The sequence below is a fragment of the Anguilla rostrata genome, chromosome 8 (genome assembly GCF_018555375.3).
Source record: "Anguilla rostrata isolate EN2019 chromosome 8, ASM1855537v3, whole genome shotgun sequence".
NCBI lineage: Eukaryota > Metazoa > Chordata > Actinopteri > Anguilliformes > Anguillidae > Anguilla > Anguilla rostrata.
The window spans coordinates 5,786,339-5,802,962 of NC_057940.1; the positions used below are offsets into that span (position 1 = coordinate 5,786,339).

The window sequence follows — 16,624 nt, forward strand, 5'->3', positions numbered from 1 at the left end:
GAGGGGGGAGGGGCCTGGAGGTGACTATCAGGTCAGCCCCCTTGAAGAGTAGGGTTTTCTTTTTTTTTTTCTTTTCTCTTTTCCCCCCAAAATTCTAACTCGGTGTTCTAGAACTCCGTTGCTTTCAGTCACCAGTTGTAGCGATTGTGACATCAGCGTTAGAATGACGTCTGATTCTGCTGCTCAAGGTCTTGACTGAAGGCTGTTTTAGTTAATTGGTAGAATCGGGTGTCTTGGTGCTGGGCCAAAACAGAGAAACCTCCATCCACACACCGGCCCTTTTTATGGATGAGACATCGCGTGACGTGCACTTCATTAAATCTGAGAATCAATAAATAAATTTGTTCCTGAAGGCAAAACTATGTTTCCTTTCTCTGTGGAATTCCTTTGTGGACCTCCGGGTGTCCCAGGACCTCGGTTTGGGTAACCTGTGGGTGTAAGAGGGGGGTGGGGGGGGGGGTAATAGGGACAGTACCTCGTGGAGAGCCCGCTGAAGGCAGGAGACGTGGCACTCTTCATTATTCAGCTGCTTTCTGTGTTACGTGCTGCAGATCTGCGGTAGTGAGATAAAAGCAGACAGGCAGAGCCAGTCCCTCTCCCCAAAATGTGCTTTTTTTTTTTTAAAGAGTCATTTGTTATGGACAAACAGCCTTCCAGCGAACTCTGTTCCCCCCCCGACAGAGGTGAAGCGCTCTGACGCGCCCGTCCGGGTAATCGAACCGGACGAGTCAGCTGACCTCTGACCGGGCCGCGCGATTCGACCGCGGAGCCCGCTCTGTCGTCCGGACAACGCAGGCAGATCTCCGCAGCGTTGCCGCGGCGTCCTGTGAGCTGAGAGTTTCTGCCCGGTTTCCCGAAAGTTTGCCCCATGAATATTGCATTGCGACGTTCCTGTTCGGACCGGAGAGAGCCAGTTTTTCCAGCATGCTAAGTGCCGTTTCGTAATAGACTGCATTTTCACGAAGACCAACATCCAAGGACCTCAGCTGCCTTTTACGGTGGCAGTCTGGCTCTCATCAGCCTCCGGCGTGCGTGCCTGCAATTCACAGACGCCATTTTGGCTCTGAATGCTCACTGCGCACCTGTCGCCCCGGAGAATTAGCTGTGCATTTTTTTTTGCAGTGGCCATTTTGGCTCAAAACTGCGTGTTGATTGGATTGCCAGATGCTAAATTTGATTTGGGGTCTGGCCCAAATCTTTGCCAGTGGCAGTTTAAATTACCACAGTTAATTGAGATTTAATTTTTTGATTTACTTTTGTGTTTCCCAGTGCAGTGATATATCCTATGTATCTCTTTCCCTTTATCATAAGTATGATATTCTATGGTATATTGTGTATCTCCTTCCCTTTATTCTGTGTAAATCTTATGTATCTGTATCCCCATCCTTCCTTACTTCATTTATTTATTGCTTCATTCCCTCTGCTTCTGTCTACGCTCCCTCTTTCTCTCTCTCTGTCCCCTTCTTCCCATCTCTCTCTCTCTCTTTCTCTCTCGCTCGCTTTCCCAGTGTTCAGTTCAGTTTTTTGTTATTGGAGTGACAGATGCACAACTTTGTGTGGGGGGGGGGACGTGGATGGGCCGGGGGCTGTCGTGTAATGGGCGTGTCTCTCTCTCTCTCTCTCTCTCTTGTGTAACGGGCGTGTCTCTCTCTCTCTCTCTCTCTCGTATAACGGGCGTGTCTGTCTCTCCCCCCCCCTGCAGTCCCCACCCCCAGGCCGCCGCCGATGGGGGCGGTGGTGCTGGCGGCGGCCATCGCGGTGCCCGTGTGCGCGCTGTGCGTGCTGCTGGTGCTGGTCTTCTGCATCTGCCACAGCCGCGCGGTCATCCACCACCGCGTGCCCAGCGAGGAGGACCCCTCCCTGGACCACCCCTTCCTGGCCGACGGCACCACCCTCAAGGACCTGATCTACGACATGACCACCTCCGGCTCGGGCTCAGGTCAGCACCGCTGTGTGTGTGTGTGTGTGTGTGTGTGAGAGAGAGAGAGTGTGTGTGTGTGTGTGTGTGTGTGTGTGTGTGAGAGAGAGAGTGTGTGTGTGTGTATGTGTGTTATAGCTGTCTGTGGCATTGCTGGTACTGTGTGTGTATGTGTGTGTGGGGACATGTATTACAATCTTTGTGAGAACCAAATGTCCCCACAAGGATAGAAAGATGAGGAAAATTACGCAAGGTGGGGACCTTTTGCTGGTCCCCACAAGTTCAAGAGGCTGTTTTAGGGTTAGGACTTAGGATTAGGGTTAGGGTTAAGGTTAGGCATCTAGTGGTTGGGGTTAGGGTTAGGGTTAGAGGTTACGGAATGAATGTAGTCCATGGGAAGTCCTCACAAGTATAGCAGTAAATTCTTGTGTGTGTGTGTGTGTGTGTGTTATAGCGGTCTGTGGCATTGACAGTTCAACAGGTCTGTCTCATTTTCTGCATGGACCTTGTCTAGTACCCGCCTGTTTCAGAAATGCAGGAGCATCAGCGAGGTTAAATCTGCGTTCCTCTCCGGAACATGCAATTTCAGAAATATAATAGCTCATTATCTTTTTTCAACCGTATTTGGATGTGTAGTCTCTGACTCATCACGGCAATTAAAAGTACCAGTTCCTGGGAAAAAACGGCGCAGACGTCCTCTTAGTAACAGACAGCAGCTGAGGGTTAATGGCCAGCTGCGTTCCTCGTGCTTTGGAAGACCCGTCCCTCTCTTCCGCGACCCCCGTCCGTCTGCCCCTACCACAGAAGAAGAGCCGGGTCCTCGAACCTCTGGCCGGACGACGTTCGATGTAAACAGGGGGGACGTGTGGATCTCCGTGCTTTTGCGAAGAGGGCGCAGTGCCCCGTTGCCTTTATTGAGTTAAAACTACGAGTCTCAGTTCATAATCATTTTTATTTCCCCCCCCCCCCCAAATAGATACTGATAAAGAACAAAGGAGAGGAAACGCTCAGATGTTTGAGTCTAGTTTATTCTGCGTATATTGAGTTATAGTATAGTATATAGTATATAGTATAGTATATAGTGAGTTGTCCTGAATACAGCAGTCCTCATGCTAAGGGAGTGTTTGATAGCGCTCGTTTAGAGACCGGTTCCTCCGGTGCCTGTAGGAGTTCCGTGCCTCAGATGGGGAGGACATTTTCATTAAAGCAGGTATTCCATCATCGGCCTTTTATATATTTATTTTCTGGAAAGGGAAGAGTGGCCCTGGACCTGTCGTCTTTGATGACCAGTGTTCAGCGTCACACTTTTTGAACTTCTGCGCTCTTCAGATTTTTTTTTTTTTTTTCCCCCAGTCCTTCTGAAGGCATTTTTATTATCTTCCTGTCTATAAATTTGAAGGAGAAAAAATAAAATAATAATAAATAAATAAAAAAGTAAAGCCTGCGTCTTAATTTTGTGCCTGAAGCGAACGAGAAGGAAGCAATAGCTTTTTCTCCGTCAGGCTGAAGAAGAAGAAGAGGAGATTGCGCGGGGTCTTTATTTCTTTGCTCTGTGAGTGCGGCTTGGTGGCTCTTGTTTTTTATTGAAGGACGGGGGGGGGGGGGTCACAGCCCCGGTGCTGCTCTCTCAGATCACCGCAGGCACTCGAACCTTCAGCGGAAACCCAGCTCAGAGTTTTCCCTGCCGGCTGAGAAGAGAACCACAGCGGCGGACGTACGTAAAGAGAGAGACGCGCGGCGGCATCGCCGCGGGTCGGCCAATAGGAGGCCGGGCTGGGGAGAAAGGTGACCTTGCCGGACCGGGGGGGGGGGAGGCCCCCCCGTGGCTGTCACGCGCTCCGTCGCCGCGGAAACGAGGGCGGAGATGTGCCGTGAGGGACTGCGGTCTGTGTCCCGGCCTTGTGCCCGGCGCAGTCGTCCCGCCCCCCCCCCCCTCAGCTGTGAGGTCACAGAGGCCTGGTCAGAATGTCCTCAGCCCAACATTCTGCCGCTGATGTCACAATGGCCGCGGCTGAACCTGAACTCAGTGGAATTCCAGAGCGCTGACTCAGAGCGGGGAGAAGATATTCCGACAGGCCTGCTCGTTCTGAAGGGGCTGTAAACCCTGTGTGTGTTTGAGCAGTGCATCTTGGGGGATGGGCTAATGGCCTAGCCGGGCCGGTTGTGCTTTAAGAGGTCCAGCAGAAGCGTGTCTTGATAACAGAGCCACGGGCCTGTGGGACAGGGACCTCTGACACCCTGAAGGAGACCGTTTGTGTGTCTGCGAGGCCGTGGGTGCGATTGTGTGTGTGTGTGTGTGTGTGTGTGTGTGTGCGTGTGTGTGTGTGTGTGTGTGCGTGCGCGCGCGCGCGTGCGTGTGTACGTGCGTGTGTGTGTGTATATGTGTGTGTGTACGATCAGTAAGTTCTGAGTGCAGCTCTCCCTGCTGTAGTGGGTTAGGGTGTGTGTAGGATCAGTAGGCTCTGAGTGCAGCTCTCCCTGCTGTAGTGGGTTAGGGTGTGTGTAGGATCAGTAGGCTCTGAGTGCAGCTCTCCCTGCTGTAGTGGGTTAGGGTGTGTGTAGGATCAGTAGGCTCTGAGTGCAGCTCTCCCTGCTGTAGTGGGTTAGGGTGTGTGTAGGATCAGTAGGCTCTGAGTGCAGCTCTCCCTGCTGTAGTGGGTTAGGGTGTGTGTAGGATCAGTAGGCTCTGAGTGCAGCTCTCCCTGCTGTAGTGGGTTAGGGTGTGTAGGATCAGTAGGCTCTGAGTGCAGCTCCCCTGCTGTAGTGGGTTAGGGTGTGTGTAGGATCAGTGGCCCCGAGTGCAGCTCTCCCTGCTGTAGTGCGTTAGGGTGTGTGTAGGATCAGTGAGCTCTGAGTGCAGCTCTCCCTGCTGTAGTGGGTTAGGGTGTGTGTAGGATCAGTAGGCTCTGAGTGCAGCTCTCCCTGCTGTAGTGGGTTAGGGTGTGTGTAGGATCAGTAAGCTCTGAGTGCAGCTCTCCCTGCTGTAGTGGGTTAGGGTGTGTGTAGGATCAGTAGGCTCTGAGTGCAGCTCTCCCTGCTGTAGTGGGTTAGGGTGTGTGTAGGATCAGTGAGCTCTGAGTGCAGCTCTCCCTGCTGTAGTGGGTTAGGGTGTGTGTAAGATCAGTAAGCTCTGAGTGCAGCTCTCCCTGCTGTAGTGGGTTAGGGTGTGTGTAGGATCAGTAGGCTCTGAGTGCAGCTCTCCCTGCTGTAGTGGGTTAGGGTGTGTGTAGGATCAGTAGGCTCTGAGTGCAGCTCTCCCTGCTGTAGTGGGTTAGGGTGTGTGTAGGATCAGTAGGCTCTGAGTGCAGCTCTCCTGCTGTAGTGGGTTAGGGTGTGTGTAGGATCAGTAGGCTCTGAGTGCAGCTCTCCTGCTGTAGTGGGTTAGGGTGTGTGTAGGATCAGTAGCTCTGAGTGCAGCTCTCCCTGCTGTAGTGGGTTAGGGTGTGTGTAGGATCAGTAGGCTCTGAGTGCAGCTCTCCCTGCTGTAGTGGGTTAGGGTGTGTGTAGGATCAGTGGCTCTGAGTGCAGCTCTCCTGCTGTAGTGGGTTAGGGTGTGTGTAGATCAGTAGGCTCTGAGTGCAGCTCTCCTGCTGTGTGGGTTAGGGTGTGTGTAGGATCAGTGGCTCTGAGTGCAGCTCTCCCTGCTGTAGTGGGTTAGGGTGTGTGTAGGATCAGTAGGCTCTGAGTGCAGCTCTCCTGCTGTAGTGGGTTAGGGTGTGTGTAGGATCAGTAGGCTCTGAGTGCAGCTCTCCTGCTGTAGTGGGTTAGGGTGTGTGTAGGATCAGTAGGCTCTGAGTGCAGCTCTCCTGCTGTAGTGGGTTAGGTGTGTGTAGGATCAGTAGCTCTGAGTGCAGCTCCCTGCTGTATGGGTAGGTGTGTGTGAGGATCAGTAAGTCTCTGAGTGCAGCTCTCCCTGCTGTAGTGGGTTAGGGTGTGTGTAGGATCAGTAGGCTCTGAGTGCAGCTCTCCCTGCTGTAGTGGGTTAGGGTGTGTGTAGGATCAGTAGGCTCTGAGTGCAGCTCTCCCTGCTGTAGTGGGTTAGGGTGTGTGTAGGATCAGTAGGCTCTGAGTGCAGCTCTCCCTGCTGTAGTGGGTTAGGTGTGTGTAGATCAGTGAGCTCTGAGTGCAGCTCTCCCTGCTGTAGTGGGTTAGGGTGTGTGTAGGATCAGTAGGTCTGAGTGCAGCTCTCCCTGCTGTAGTGGGTTAGGGTGTGTGTAGGATCAGTAGGCTCTGAGTGCAGCTCTCCCTGCTGTAGTGGGTTTAGGGTGTGTGTAGGATCAGTAGGCTCTGAGTGCAGCTCTCCCTGCTGTAGGGGTTAGGGTGTGTGTAGGATCAGTGAGCTCTGAGTGCAGCTCTCCCTGCTGTAGTGGGTTAGGGTGTGTGTAGGATCAGTAGGCTCTGAGTGCAGCTCTCCCTGCTGTAGTGGGGTTAGGGTGTTGTGTAGGATCAGTAGGCTCTGAGTGCAGCTCTCCCTGCTGTAGTGGGTTAGGGTGTGTGTAGGATCAGTAGGCTCTGAGTGCAGCTCTCCCTGCTGTAGTGGGTTAGGGTGTGTGTAGGATCAGTGAGCTCTGAGTGCAGCTCTCCCTGCTGTAGTGGGTTAGGTGTGTGTAAGATCAGTAAGCTCTGAGTGCAGCTCTCCCTGCTGTAGTGGGTTAGGGTGTGTGTAGGATCAGTAGCTCTGAGTGCAGCTCTCCCTGCTGTAGTGGGGTTAGGGTGTGTGTAGGATCAGTAGGCTCTGAGTGCAGCTCTCCCTGCTGTAGTGGGTTAGGGTGTGTGTAGGATCAGTAGGCTCTGAGTGCAGCTCTCCCTGCTTGAGTGTGTGGGAGTTAGGGTGTGTGTAGGATCAGTAAGTCTGAGTGCAGCTCTCCCTGCTGTAGTGGGTTAGGGTGTGTTAGGATCAGTGTAGTTCTGAGTGGCAGCTCTCCCTGCTGTAGTGGGTTAGGGTGTGTGTAGGATCAGTAGGCTCTGAGTGCAGCTCTCCCTGCTGTAGTGGGTTAGGGTGTGTGTAGGATCAGTAGCTCTGAGTGCAGCTCTCCCTGCTGTAGTGGGTTAGGGTGTGTGTAGATCAGTAGCTCTGAGTGCAGCTCTCCCTGCTGTAGTGGGTTAGGGTGTGTGTAGGATCAGTAGGCTCTGAGTGCAGCTCTCCCTGCTGTAGTGGGTTAGGGTGTGTGTAGGATCAGTAGGCTCTGAGTGCAGCTCTCCCTGCTGTAGTGGGTTAGGGTGTGTGTAGGATCAGTAGGCTCTGAGTGCAGCTCTCCCTGCTGTAGTGGGTTAGGGTGTTTTGAGGATCAGTAGGCTCTGAGTGCAGCTCTCCCTGCTGTAGTGGGTTAGGGTGTGTGTAGGATCAGTGAGCTCTGAGTGCAGCTCTCCCTGCTGTAGTGGGGTTAGGGTGTGTGTAGGATCAGTGAGCTCTGAGTGCAGCTCTCCCTGCTGTAGTGGGTTAGGGTGTGTGTGATCAGTGGCTCTGAGTGCAGCTCTCCCTGCTGTAGTGGGTTAGGGTTGTGTGTAGGATCAGTAGGCTCTGAGTGCAGCTCTCCCTGCTGTAGTGGGTTAGGGTGTGTGTAGATCAGTAGGCTCTGAGTGCAGCTCTCCCTGCTGTAGTGGGTTAGGGTGTGTGTAGGATCAGTGAGCTCTGAGTGCAGCTCTCCCTGCTGTAGTGGGTTAGGGTGTGTGTAGGATCAGTAGGCTCTGAGTGCAGCTCTCCCTGCTGTAGTGGGTTAGGGTGTGTGTAGGATCAGTAGGCTCTGAGTGCAGCTCTCCCTGCTGTAGTGGGTTAGGGTGTGTGTAGGATCAGTGAGCTCTGAGTGCAGCTCTCCCTGCTGTAGTGGGTTAGGGTGTGTGTAGGATCAGTAAGTTGAGTGCAGCTCTCCCTGCTGTAGTGGGTTAGGGTGTGTGTAGGATCAGTGAGCTCTGAGTGCAGCTCTCCCTGCTGTAGTGGGTTAGGGTGTGTGTAGGATCAGTAGGCTCTGAGTGCAGCTCTCCCTGCTGTAGTGGGTTAGGGTGTGTGCAGGATCAGTAGGTTCTGAGTGCAGCTCTCCCTGCTGTAGTGGGTTAGGGTGTGTGCAGGATCAGTAGGCTCTGAGTGCAGCTCTCCCTGCTGTAGTGGGGCCTAATTGAAAGAGTGCAGGTGAGTGAGCTGGTGAAGGATCACTGAGCTCGTGCGGTTACCACGGTGACCGAGCGGTCAGCCGTCCGTGAGCAGAGCGAGCGAGCGAATAGCGTCACGGTGGGCCCGCGACTGCCGATCGGCTGATTGGCCGAGCTGTCTGCAGCTGCGTGAGCGTGCGTTTGTTTACCCCCCCCCTCCCCCCCCCCCCACGCAGGCCTCCCCCTGCTGGTCCAGCGCACCATCGCCAGGACCATCATCCTCCAGGAGAGCATCGGGAAGGGGCGCTTCGGCGAGGTGTGGCGCGGCCGCTGGCGGGGCGAGGAGGTGGCGGTGAAGATCTTCTCCTCGCGCGAGGAGCGCTCCTGGTTCCGCGAGGCCGAGATCTACCAGACCGTCATGCTGCGGCACGAGAACATCCTGGGCTTCATCGCCGCCGACAACAAAGGTCAGCCCCGCCCCCGCCGCCGCCGTCCCATTGGCCCGGGGCCCCGGCGGCTCCGCCCCCTGTAGTGCTGGTCTTTTACTCGCTTTCAGTCCAAGGGCTTTGTTTACCGCGCATAAAAAAATAACAACATTCGCCGTAGTCTTCAGGCTCTGAATCCTCGCCCCTCTCTCTCTCTCTGTCTCTCTCTCTCTCTCTCCCTCTCTCTCTCTCTCGCGCTGTCTGCAGGTAAAGCCCTGATTGGCCGGGCGTCCTGCCGGCCACCTCTCGCTCAGGAAATGCGTTTTTTTTTTTTCTTCCCAGGGCTCATTGCTGCTGTGTCTCGCACTGTTAGCCTCAGAGCGGTGTGAGCGAGCCCTCGCTGCGCTATCAGTGAAGCGCGCCAGAGATACGCAAGCTGTTATACGCGCCGAGCAGCGGTCCGTGACTCATCCCTGAGTGGCGAACGCCCGGCTCCTCTCTCTGTCTGTCTGTTAGGCGACGGACGCGGTCTGTGTCATCGCCCGAACGGTCCTGCGTACGGTCTGTGTGACCGCCTCGCTGGCTGCACGCGTCACACGGGTGTGTGTCACAGCTGGTGCAGCGAGTGACACGCACACACACACACACACACACACAGACACACACACACACACACACACACACACACAGACACACACACACACACACACACACACACACGCACACACACACACACACGCACACACACACACGCACGCACGCACGCACACACACGCACACACAGACACGCACGCATGCACGCACACACACAAACACACACACACACACACAGCACACACACACACACACACACACACAGCACCCAAACACGCACGCACACACGCACACACACACACACACGCCACACACACACACACACACACACACACACACACACACACACCCAAACACGCACGCACACACACACACACACACACGCCCACGCGCACGCACACACGCACGCACGCACACACACACACACACACACACACACACACACACACACACGCACCCAAACACGCACGCACACACGCACACACACACACACACACACGCACACGCACACGCGCACGCACACGCACACGCGCACACACACACACGCACACAGACACACACGCACACACACACACACCGTTTGCGGTTATTAACGTTTTTATGAGGGCTCATGTGAGGGCGCTATGTGTGCCTTATGAAGGAGTTATAAAGCTCTTATGAAGCCGCATAGTAAAGCTGCAGTGTGATTGGATAAAACCGGTGGTTACGGTAAGGCAATGCGCCGGTGAGCGTTTGCGTTCGACGCAACTCAGCTGCGTTTGCATTCGCCGCGTCTGCGTTGGGCGCGGCTGCGCCTGCGTTCGACTGCGTTTGCATTCGCCGCGGCTGCGTCTGCGCTTGCGTTCAGGGTGCGGCTGCGTTTACGTTTGCGTTGGGCGCGGCTGCGTTTGCGTTGGGCGCGGCTGCGTTTGCGTTGGGTGCGTTTGCGTTCGCGTTGGGTGCGTTTGCGTTGGGCGTGGCTGCTTCTGCGTTGGGCGTGGCTGCGTCTGTGCTGGGCGCGGCTGCGTTTGCCTTGGGCGCGGCTGCGTTTGCGTCTGTGTTGGGCGCGGCTGCGTTTGCGTTCGGGGTGCGGCTGCGTTTGCGTTCACCGCGGCTGACCTGCGGCCCTTCTCCCGCTCAGATAACGGCACGTGGACGCAGCTGTGGCTGGTGTCGGACTACCACGAGCACGGCTCCCTGTTCGACTACCTGAACCGCTACACCGTCACCGTGGAGGGCATGATCAAGCTGTCCCTCTCCACCGCCAGCGGCCTGGCACACCTGCACATGGAGATCGTGGGCACGCAAGGTGGGTACACACACACGCACGCACGCACACACGCACATACACACACACACACACACACACACACGCACATATACACACACACACACGCACACACTCACACACACTCACACACACACACACACACACTCACTCACACACACACACACACCACACACACACACACACACACACACACACACACACACTCACACACACACACACACACACACACACACACACACACTCGCACGCACGCACGCACGCACGCACACACACACACACACACACACACACACACACACACACACACACACACACTCACACACACACACAGTGATGTTGAATGTGCAGCTGTGGGCTGTGGGGCGTGTTAATGACTGTATTTCTGTAATTTAAGGCTGCATTAACGAGCTCGGCCTCGTCAGTGAAAAGCACATTTCCATCTGCCGTGAGCGTGCCAATGAGCGACGTGCTTCACTTAGTCTCCCTCCCTCTTCCTCCGTCCCTCTGCTGGCCTTTTTCACTCCTCCCTCCCTCCCTCGCTCTGTCTCACTGTCCCTCCCTCCTCCGCTCCCTCCCCCCTCCCCCCCCCCCCCCCCCCCCGTTACTTCCCGTAAATCCAGGCAAGCCGGCCATCGCCCACCGTGACCTGAAATCCAAGAACATCCTGGTGAAGAAGAACGGCACGTGCTGCATCGCGGACCTGGGGCTGGCCGTCCGCCACGACTCGGCCACCGACACCATCGACATCGCCCCCAACCACCGGGTGGGGACCAAGAGGTGAGGGGGCGGGGCCGGGGGCGGGGCTGAGCGGGTGGGGGGACCTCGGGGAGCATCGCCCCCAACCACCGGGTGGGGACCAAGAGGTGAGGGGGCGGGGCCGGGGCGGGGCTGAGCGGGGGGGGTGGGGCCTCGGGAGCATCGCCCCCAACCACCAGGTGGGGACCAAGAGGTGAGGGGCGGGGCCGGGGGCGGGGCTGAGCGGGGTGGGTGGGGCCTCGGGAGCATCGCCCCCAACCACCGGGTGGGGACCAAGAGGTGAGGGGCGGGCCGGGGCGGGGCTGAGCGGGGTGGGTGGGGCCTCGGGAGCATCGCCCCAACCACCGGTGGGGACCAAGAGGTGAGGGGGTGGGGCCCGGGGTGGGGCTGAGCAGGGGGTGGGGCCTCGGGGAGCTTCGCCCCCAACCACCGGGTGGGCACCAAGAGGTGAGGGGTGGGGCCGAGCAGGGGTGGGGCCTCAGGGAGCATCGCCCCCAACCACCGGGTGGGGACCAAGAGGTGAGGGCGGGGCCGGGGTGGGGCTGAGCGGGGTGGGGGGGGCGGCTCTCAGTAGCGGTCTCAGACGGGGGCTGAGTTGTTGCGAGGAGCGTGTGTGTGTGTCTGTGCATGTGTACGTGTGTGTGGACTGTGTACGTGTGTGTGTGTGTGTGTGTGTCTGTGTGCGTGCGTGTATGCGTGTACGTGTGTGTGTGTGTGTGTCTGTGCATGTGTGCGTGTGTGTGTGTTCGTGCGAGCATGTGCGTGTGTGCATCTGTCCAGCTGCTCGTGCAGACGTGTGTGTGTGTGTGTGGGTGTGTGTGTGTGTGTGTGTGTGTGTGTCTGTGTGCGTGCGTGTATGCGTGTACGTGTGTGTGTCTGTGTGTGCATGTGTACGTGTGTGTGGACTGTGTACGTGCGAGCATGTGCGTGTGTGCATCTGTTCAGCTGCTCGTGCAAACGTGTGTGTGTGTGTGTGTGTGTGGGCTACATATTTGTGTATATGCGTGTGCAGCCACAGCAGTTCTTCCGTGCCTGTGTGCTTGTTTGTGTCCATATTTGGATGTTCTTCTCTGATCATTTTCATCCCCCCGCATTGTGTTTAAAACACACTTCCCGTTGAAGATTGGTCCAGGAGCTTCCGTCAGAGAGCCGCCTCCAGCCCTGTTTGGCTGATCTGGCCTTCGGGAAGCACCGGGAAAAAAAAAAAAAAACCACAACTCAAAACTTTACGATGCGAGTCTTGTCGTGGCCCGACTCCAGTCATTTCTCACACATGGCCGTTGTTGGGAAAACACGGACATCTGTTCCGCCTGCTGCATTCTGGGACAGCACATGGCTTCGGTTACGCTCCCTGACTGTTCGGCCGAAATATGGAGTGTGCGAGTGTGTGTGTGTGTGCATGCATGTGGGTATGGGTGTAGTGTTTAGTGTGTGTGTGTGTGTGCGCAGTGTGTGTGGGTATGGGTGTAGTGTGTGTGTGTGGGTGTGTGTGTGTGTGCAGTGTGTGTGGGTATGGGTGTAGTGTGTGTGTGGGTGGTGAGTGCATGTGTCTGTGTATGGGTGTAGTGTGTTGTGTGTGTAGTGTATTTTCTGTGTGTATAGTGTGTTTTGTGTGTATGGGTATAGTGTGTTGTGTGTGTGTGTGTGTATGGTATAGTGTGTGTGTGGGTGGTGTGTGTGTGTGTGTGTGTGGGTTTCGTGTGTAATGTGTTGTGTGTGTGTGTGTGTGTGGGTGTGTGTGTGGGTTTCGTGTGTTGTGTGTGTGTGTGTGTATTGTGTGTGTAGTGTGGTGTGTGTGTGTAGTGTGTTGTGTGTGTAGTGTATTTTGTGTGTGTAGTGTGGTGTGTGTATAGTGTGTTGTGTGTGTATGGGTGTAGTGTGTGTGTGGGTGGTAAGTGCGTGTGTAGTGTGTGTGTTGTGTGTGTATGGGTGTAGTGTGTGTGTGGGTGGTAAGTGCGTGTGTGTGTGTGTATGTATGGGTATAGTGTGTGTGTGGGTGGTAAGTGCGTGTATTTGTGGGTTTTGTGTGTTGTGTGTGTGTGTGTAGTGTATTTTGTGTGTGTGTGTGGGTTTCGTGTATGTGTGTATGTGTGTGTTGTGTGTGTGTGTGAGAGGGTGTAGTGTATTTTGTGTGTGTGTGTGTGTGTGTATGTGTGGGTTTCGTGTGTAGTGTGTTGTGTGTGTAGTGTATTTTGTGTGTGTGTGTGTGTGTGTGTGTAGTGTATTTTGTGTGTGTGTGTGCGAGTGTGTGAGTGTGTGTGTATGTGTGGGTTTCGTGTGTAGTGTGTTGTGTGTGTGTGTGCGAGGGTGGCTCGCACGCAGACCTCGCGTTTGACAGAAGGGTTGCAGCGTCGTTGGGGATCTTGGGACCAGACCGTTAGTCATTCCTGGAGTTTATTATCTCTATATTTAGCCCCCATCTTAATTGTCCGCTTTAAATGGCCTCCATGTTCTGACATGGAGCGAACCTGCCCTGAATGATAAGACTGCATTACCTCTTCCAAAATTGCTTGCATTTTAAACAGCTGGGACCGTTGCTTATAAACACAATGGAGCAGTGCATTCTGGGATTTTCTGTTTCTCCAGCTACGAGGTCTCCTCTTTGAAAGGGGCAGTGGTCTGATTTGAGTAGCCGGGGGGTGGGGGGGGGCGTGGTTTTAACAAGTCCCTGGTTTCATTTGAAAAGTTCAGTTCGGTTTGAATGCAGGTACATTAATTCAAACCATCGGCCATGACCAGACTCCCAAGAAGCGCTGGAGAGTCTGAGGTCCCATAGTGCACTGCTTTCTATTGAGCGTACAGACACAGAGGCACAGCCCTTTTCAAAAAGCCAATGCCAGGGGAGAAAAAAAAGCTCAATATTTTTTTTTTTTTAAGTGGAAACCAAACGAGACTCGTTCTGCAGGCGTGCGCCGGGCTCTCTGCCTGCAACCTGAATGCTTTTCAAAAACCCGGAGCGAACGCTTTTAACAGTTTGAATAATTTTCTGCCCGACTGCGGCGAGAGGTGTGGAGCGAGACTCGTTTGTGGGGAAAAACGGTGTGTGGTCGCGGGGAGAGCACAGACGCTCCAGCCCGCCGATTCGTGTTCAGGATTAATTGCTGTAGACGTGACGCGGTGGCAGATGTTAAGTTGTGATCCGTGCTTTAAATACATAAGCTGTTTTACAAAGCTGTGTTTTGTTATTGTTACTGTTGCCGCTGTTATCGTTATTGTTATTAAAACCCCGGCGTTCTCTCTCTCGTCAGGTACATGGCCCCGGAGGTTCTGGACGACTCCATAAACATGAAGCATTTCGAGTCCTTCAAGAGGGCCGACATCTACGCCATGGGCCTGGTGTTCTGGGAAATCGCGCGGAGGTGTTCCATCGGTGGTAAGGATCGGCCCAAGAGGCCTCGTCCCCGTTTTAGCCCTAGAAGCCCCGCCCCCCTCTCAGCCCCAGAAGCCCCACCCCCTCTCAGCCCTAGAAGCTCCGCCCCCCGTTTCATGCCTAGAAGCCCCGCCCCCTGTCTCAGGCCTAGAAGCTCCGCCCCCTGTCTCAGCCCTAGAAGCACCGCCCCCCCTCTCAGCCCCAGAAGCCCCCCCCTCTCAGCCCTAGAAGCCCCGCCCCCCCTCTCAGCCCTAGAAGCACCGCCCCCCCCTCCAGCCCTAGAAGCCCCGCCCCCTGTCTCAGCCCTAGAAGCCCCACCCCCTGTCTCAGCCCTAGAAGCTCCGCCCCCGTTTCAGCCCTAGAAGCCACGCCCCCGTTTCAGCCCTAGAGCCCCGCCCCCTCTCAGCCCTAGAAGCCACCCCTCCCTCAGGCCTAGAAGCCCCACCCCCCTCTCAGCCCCAGAAGCCCCACCCCCTCTCAGCCCTAGAAGCCCCGCCCCCCTCTCAGCCCTAGAAGCACCGCCCCCCCCTCTCAGCCCTAGAAGCCCCGCCCCCTGTCTCAGCCCTAGAAGCCCCACCCCCTGTCTCAGCCCTAGAAGCTCCGCCCCCGTTTCAGCCCTAGAAGCCACGCCCCCGTTTCAGCCCTAGAAGCCCCCGCCCCCTCTCAGCCCTAGAAGCCCCGCCCCTTCTCAGCCCTAGAAGCCCCGCCCCTTCTCAGCCCTAGAAGCCCCGCCCCCTTCTCAGCACTAGAAGCCCCGCCCCTTCTCAGCCCTAATGGCCCCGCCCCCATTTTTAGCCACAGTCCTCCCCAGTATTTTGTTCCAGTCACCTGGATTTGCTAATTGGCGCAGTTCTTCAGCCAGGAGGTGGAGCCGATCAGTGAAGCGAGTTCACGGGTGGCAGAAACACACGGCAGCACTCTCACTGTCCGACCCCCCTGGACTTTCCACCTTCCACGTTTTTTGGGAGCGAATGTGCATTGAATGCTGGGAGGGGCCACGCTGTGTAAATGTTTGTTTTTTGGAGGCCCCGCCCAGCACAGTGCCGCCCGCGTGCCCGTTTAGTCATGGAGCTGGAGATAGTGGGGCGGCGGTGTTGGCCTGCGGTGTGCAGACGCCCTCACCGTCACCATCGCAAAGGCAGGGTGAGAACCAGGTTGCATGGTAGTCTGTATTGACGGGAAGAAGCTAACTAACTGACATTGAGTTGATATCAGAGTTTCTCTTCGCTGCTGTGAACGGAAATGTGGTTTCTTAACGCTAATTTGCATTGACGTGTTTGCCGGTTTCCGTCTTCAGATTTGTTCGTTTGTTGTAGTCCTGTAACCTGCAAGCCCCCTCGCGCGGCGCGGCGGCCATTTTGTGTTTTCTGTGTGAATTGGTCAGGAAAGCCACTTGAGCGTCACCCTCAGCCCGTCCTACAGCGTTGCGTGTGATTGGCAGCCTGCCGGGTCACATGACGCGCGGCGCTCGGTGACTCACCCGGCCTTCTCAGGGCGGAATAATTTGATTGGTTCGGACGGGAACCGTGATCGACAGCTCCTTACGGGCTTCTCGAATCCATCGAGTCGGCGAAGAGTCCCCCTTTCGCTGGCGAAGAGCGCGGCCATTCCGTGTCCGTGCGCGCCTGCCCGTCCTCCGGCAGTTCCTCCCTTCTCTCTCGCGCGCGGATCGCGGTCGGCTCGGCGCGACGCGGTTGCGGTCGGCTCTCTGGCGTACGGGGGGCTCGTCGAAGACGAGCTCGAGTTTCGCCGCGGGCCGAGCGCAGTCGATCGGCTTGCGCGCGCGCATGCATGCATCAGGCCGCGAGCCCATTGGACCGCAATGCCCATGTGACCGTAAGCCTCAGCCTCGAAATGACATTACGGCATAAATGAATTTTCCGTTTATCCGGTTAAATCTCCGCCCCCCTCTGTGGCATGTCGGCGGCCCCGCTGCCGCTCCTGTTGTTACCGCCGCGCTACGGACGTTAGCGCGCTAACCTCGTTAGCACGTGTTCCCGGCTCAGCCAGTCGGACGCACGCTCGGCTTCGGGGAGCTTCGTGGATCAGCGCCGCTCTACAGTGGGATCTGTCCGCTGGGCGGCGCTGTAACTGACGGTTGCTGTTCAGTTTTTCCCTGTTCCTCCTCAGTAAGGCTGTGGTTTGCCGGTGTAGCCCCTCCCCTCTGAATGTGCTGTTGTGATTGGGCCTTTTAGCCCCACCCT

At 56.0% G+C, this 16,624-nt stretch overlaps 1 protein-coding gene across 3 annotated transcripts in view; it reads left to right on the plus strand.

Moving 5' to 3' along the window:
• LOC135260662 (TGF-beta receptor type-1) overlaps positions 1–16,624 on the plus strand; it is a 77,322-nt gene that overhangs the window by 32,046 nt on the left and 28,652 nt on the right. For all 3 annotated transcript variants that reach the window (XM_064346092.1, XM_064346090.1, XM_064346091.1), the window contains 5 exons: positions 1,703–1,939; positions 8,242–8,472; positions 10,145–10,312; positions 10,915–11,071; positions 14,299–14,423. In XM_064346092.1, coding sequence (XP_064202162.1) covers positions 1,703–1,939; positions 8,242–8,472; positions 10,145–10,312; positions 10,915–11,071; positions 14,299–14,423 — 918 coding nt within the window. The remainder of the gene's footprint in view (positions 1–1,702; positions 1,940–8,241; positions 8,473–10,144; positions 10,313–10,914; positions 11,072–14,298; positions 14,424–16,624) is intronic.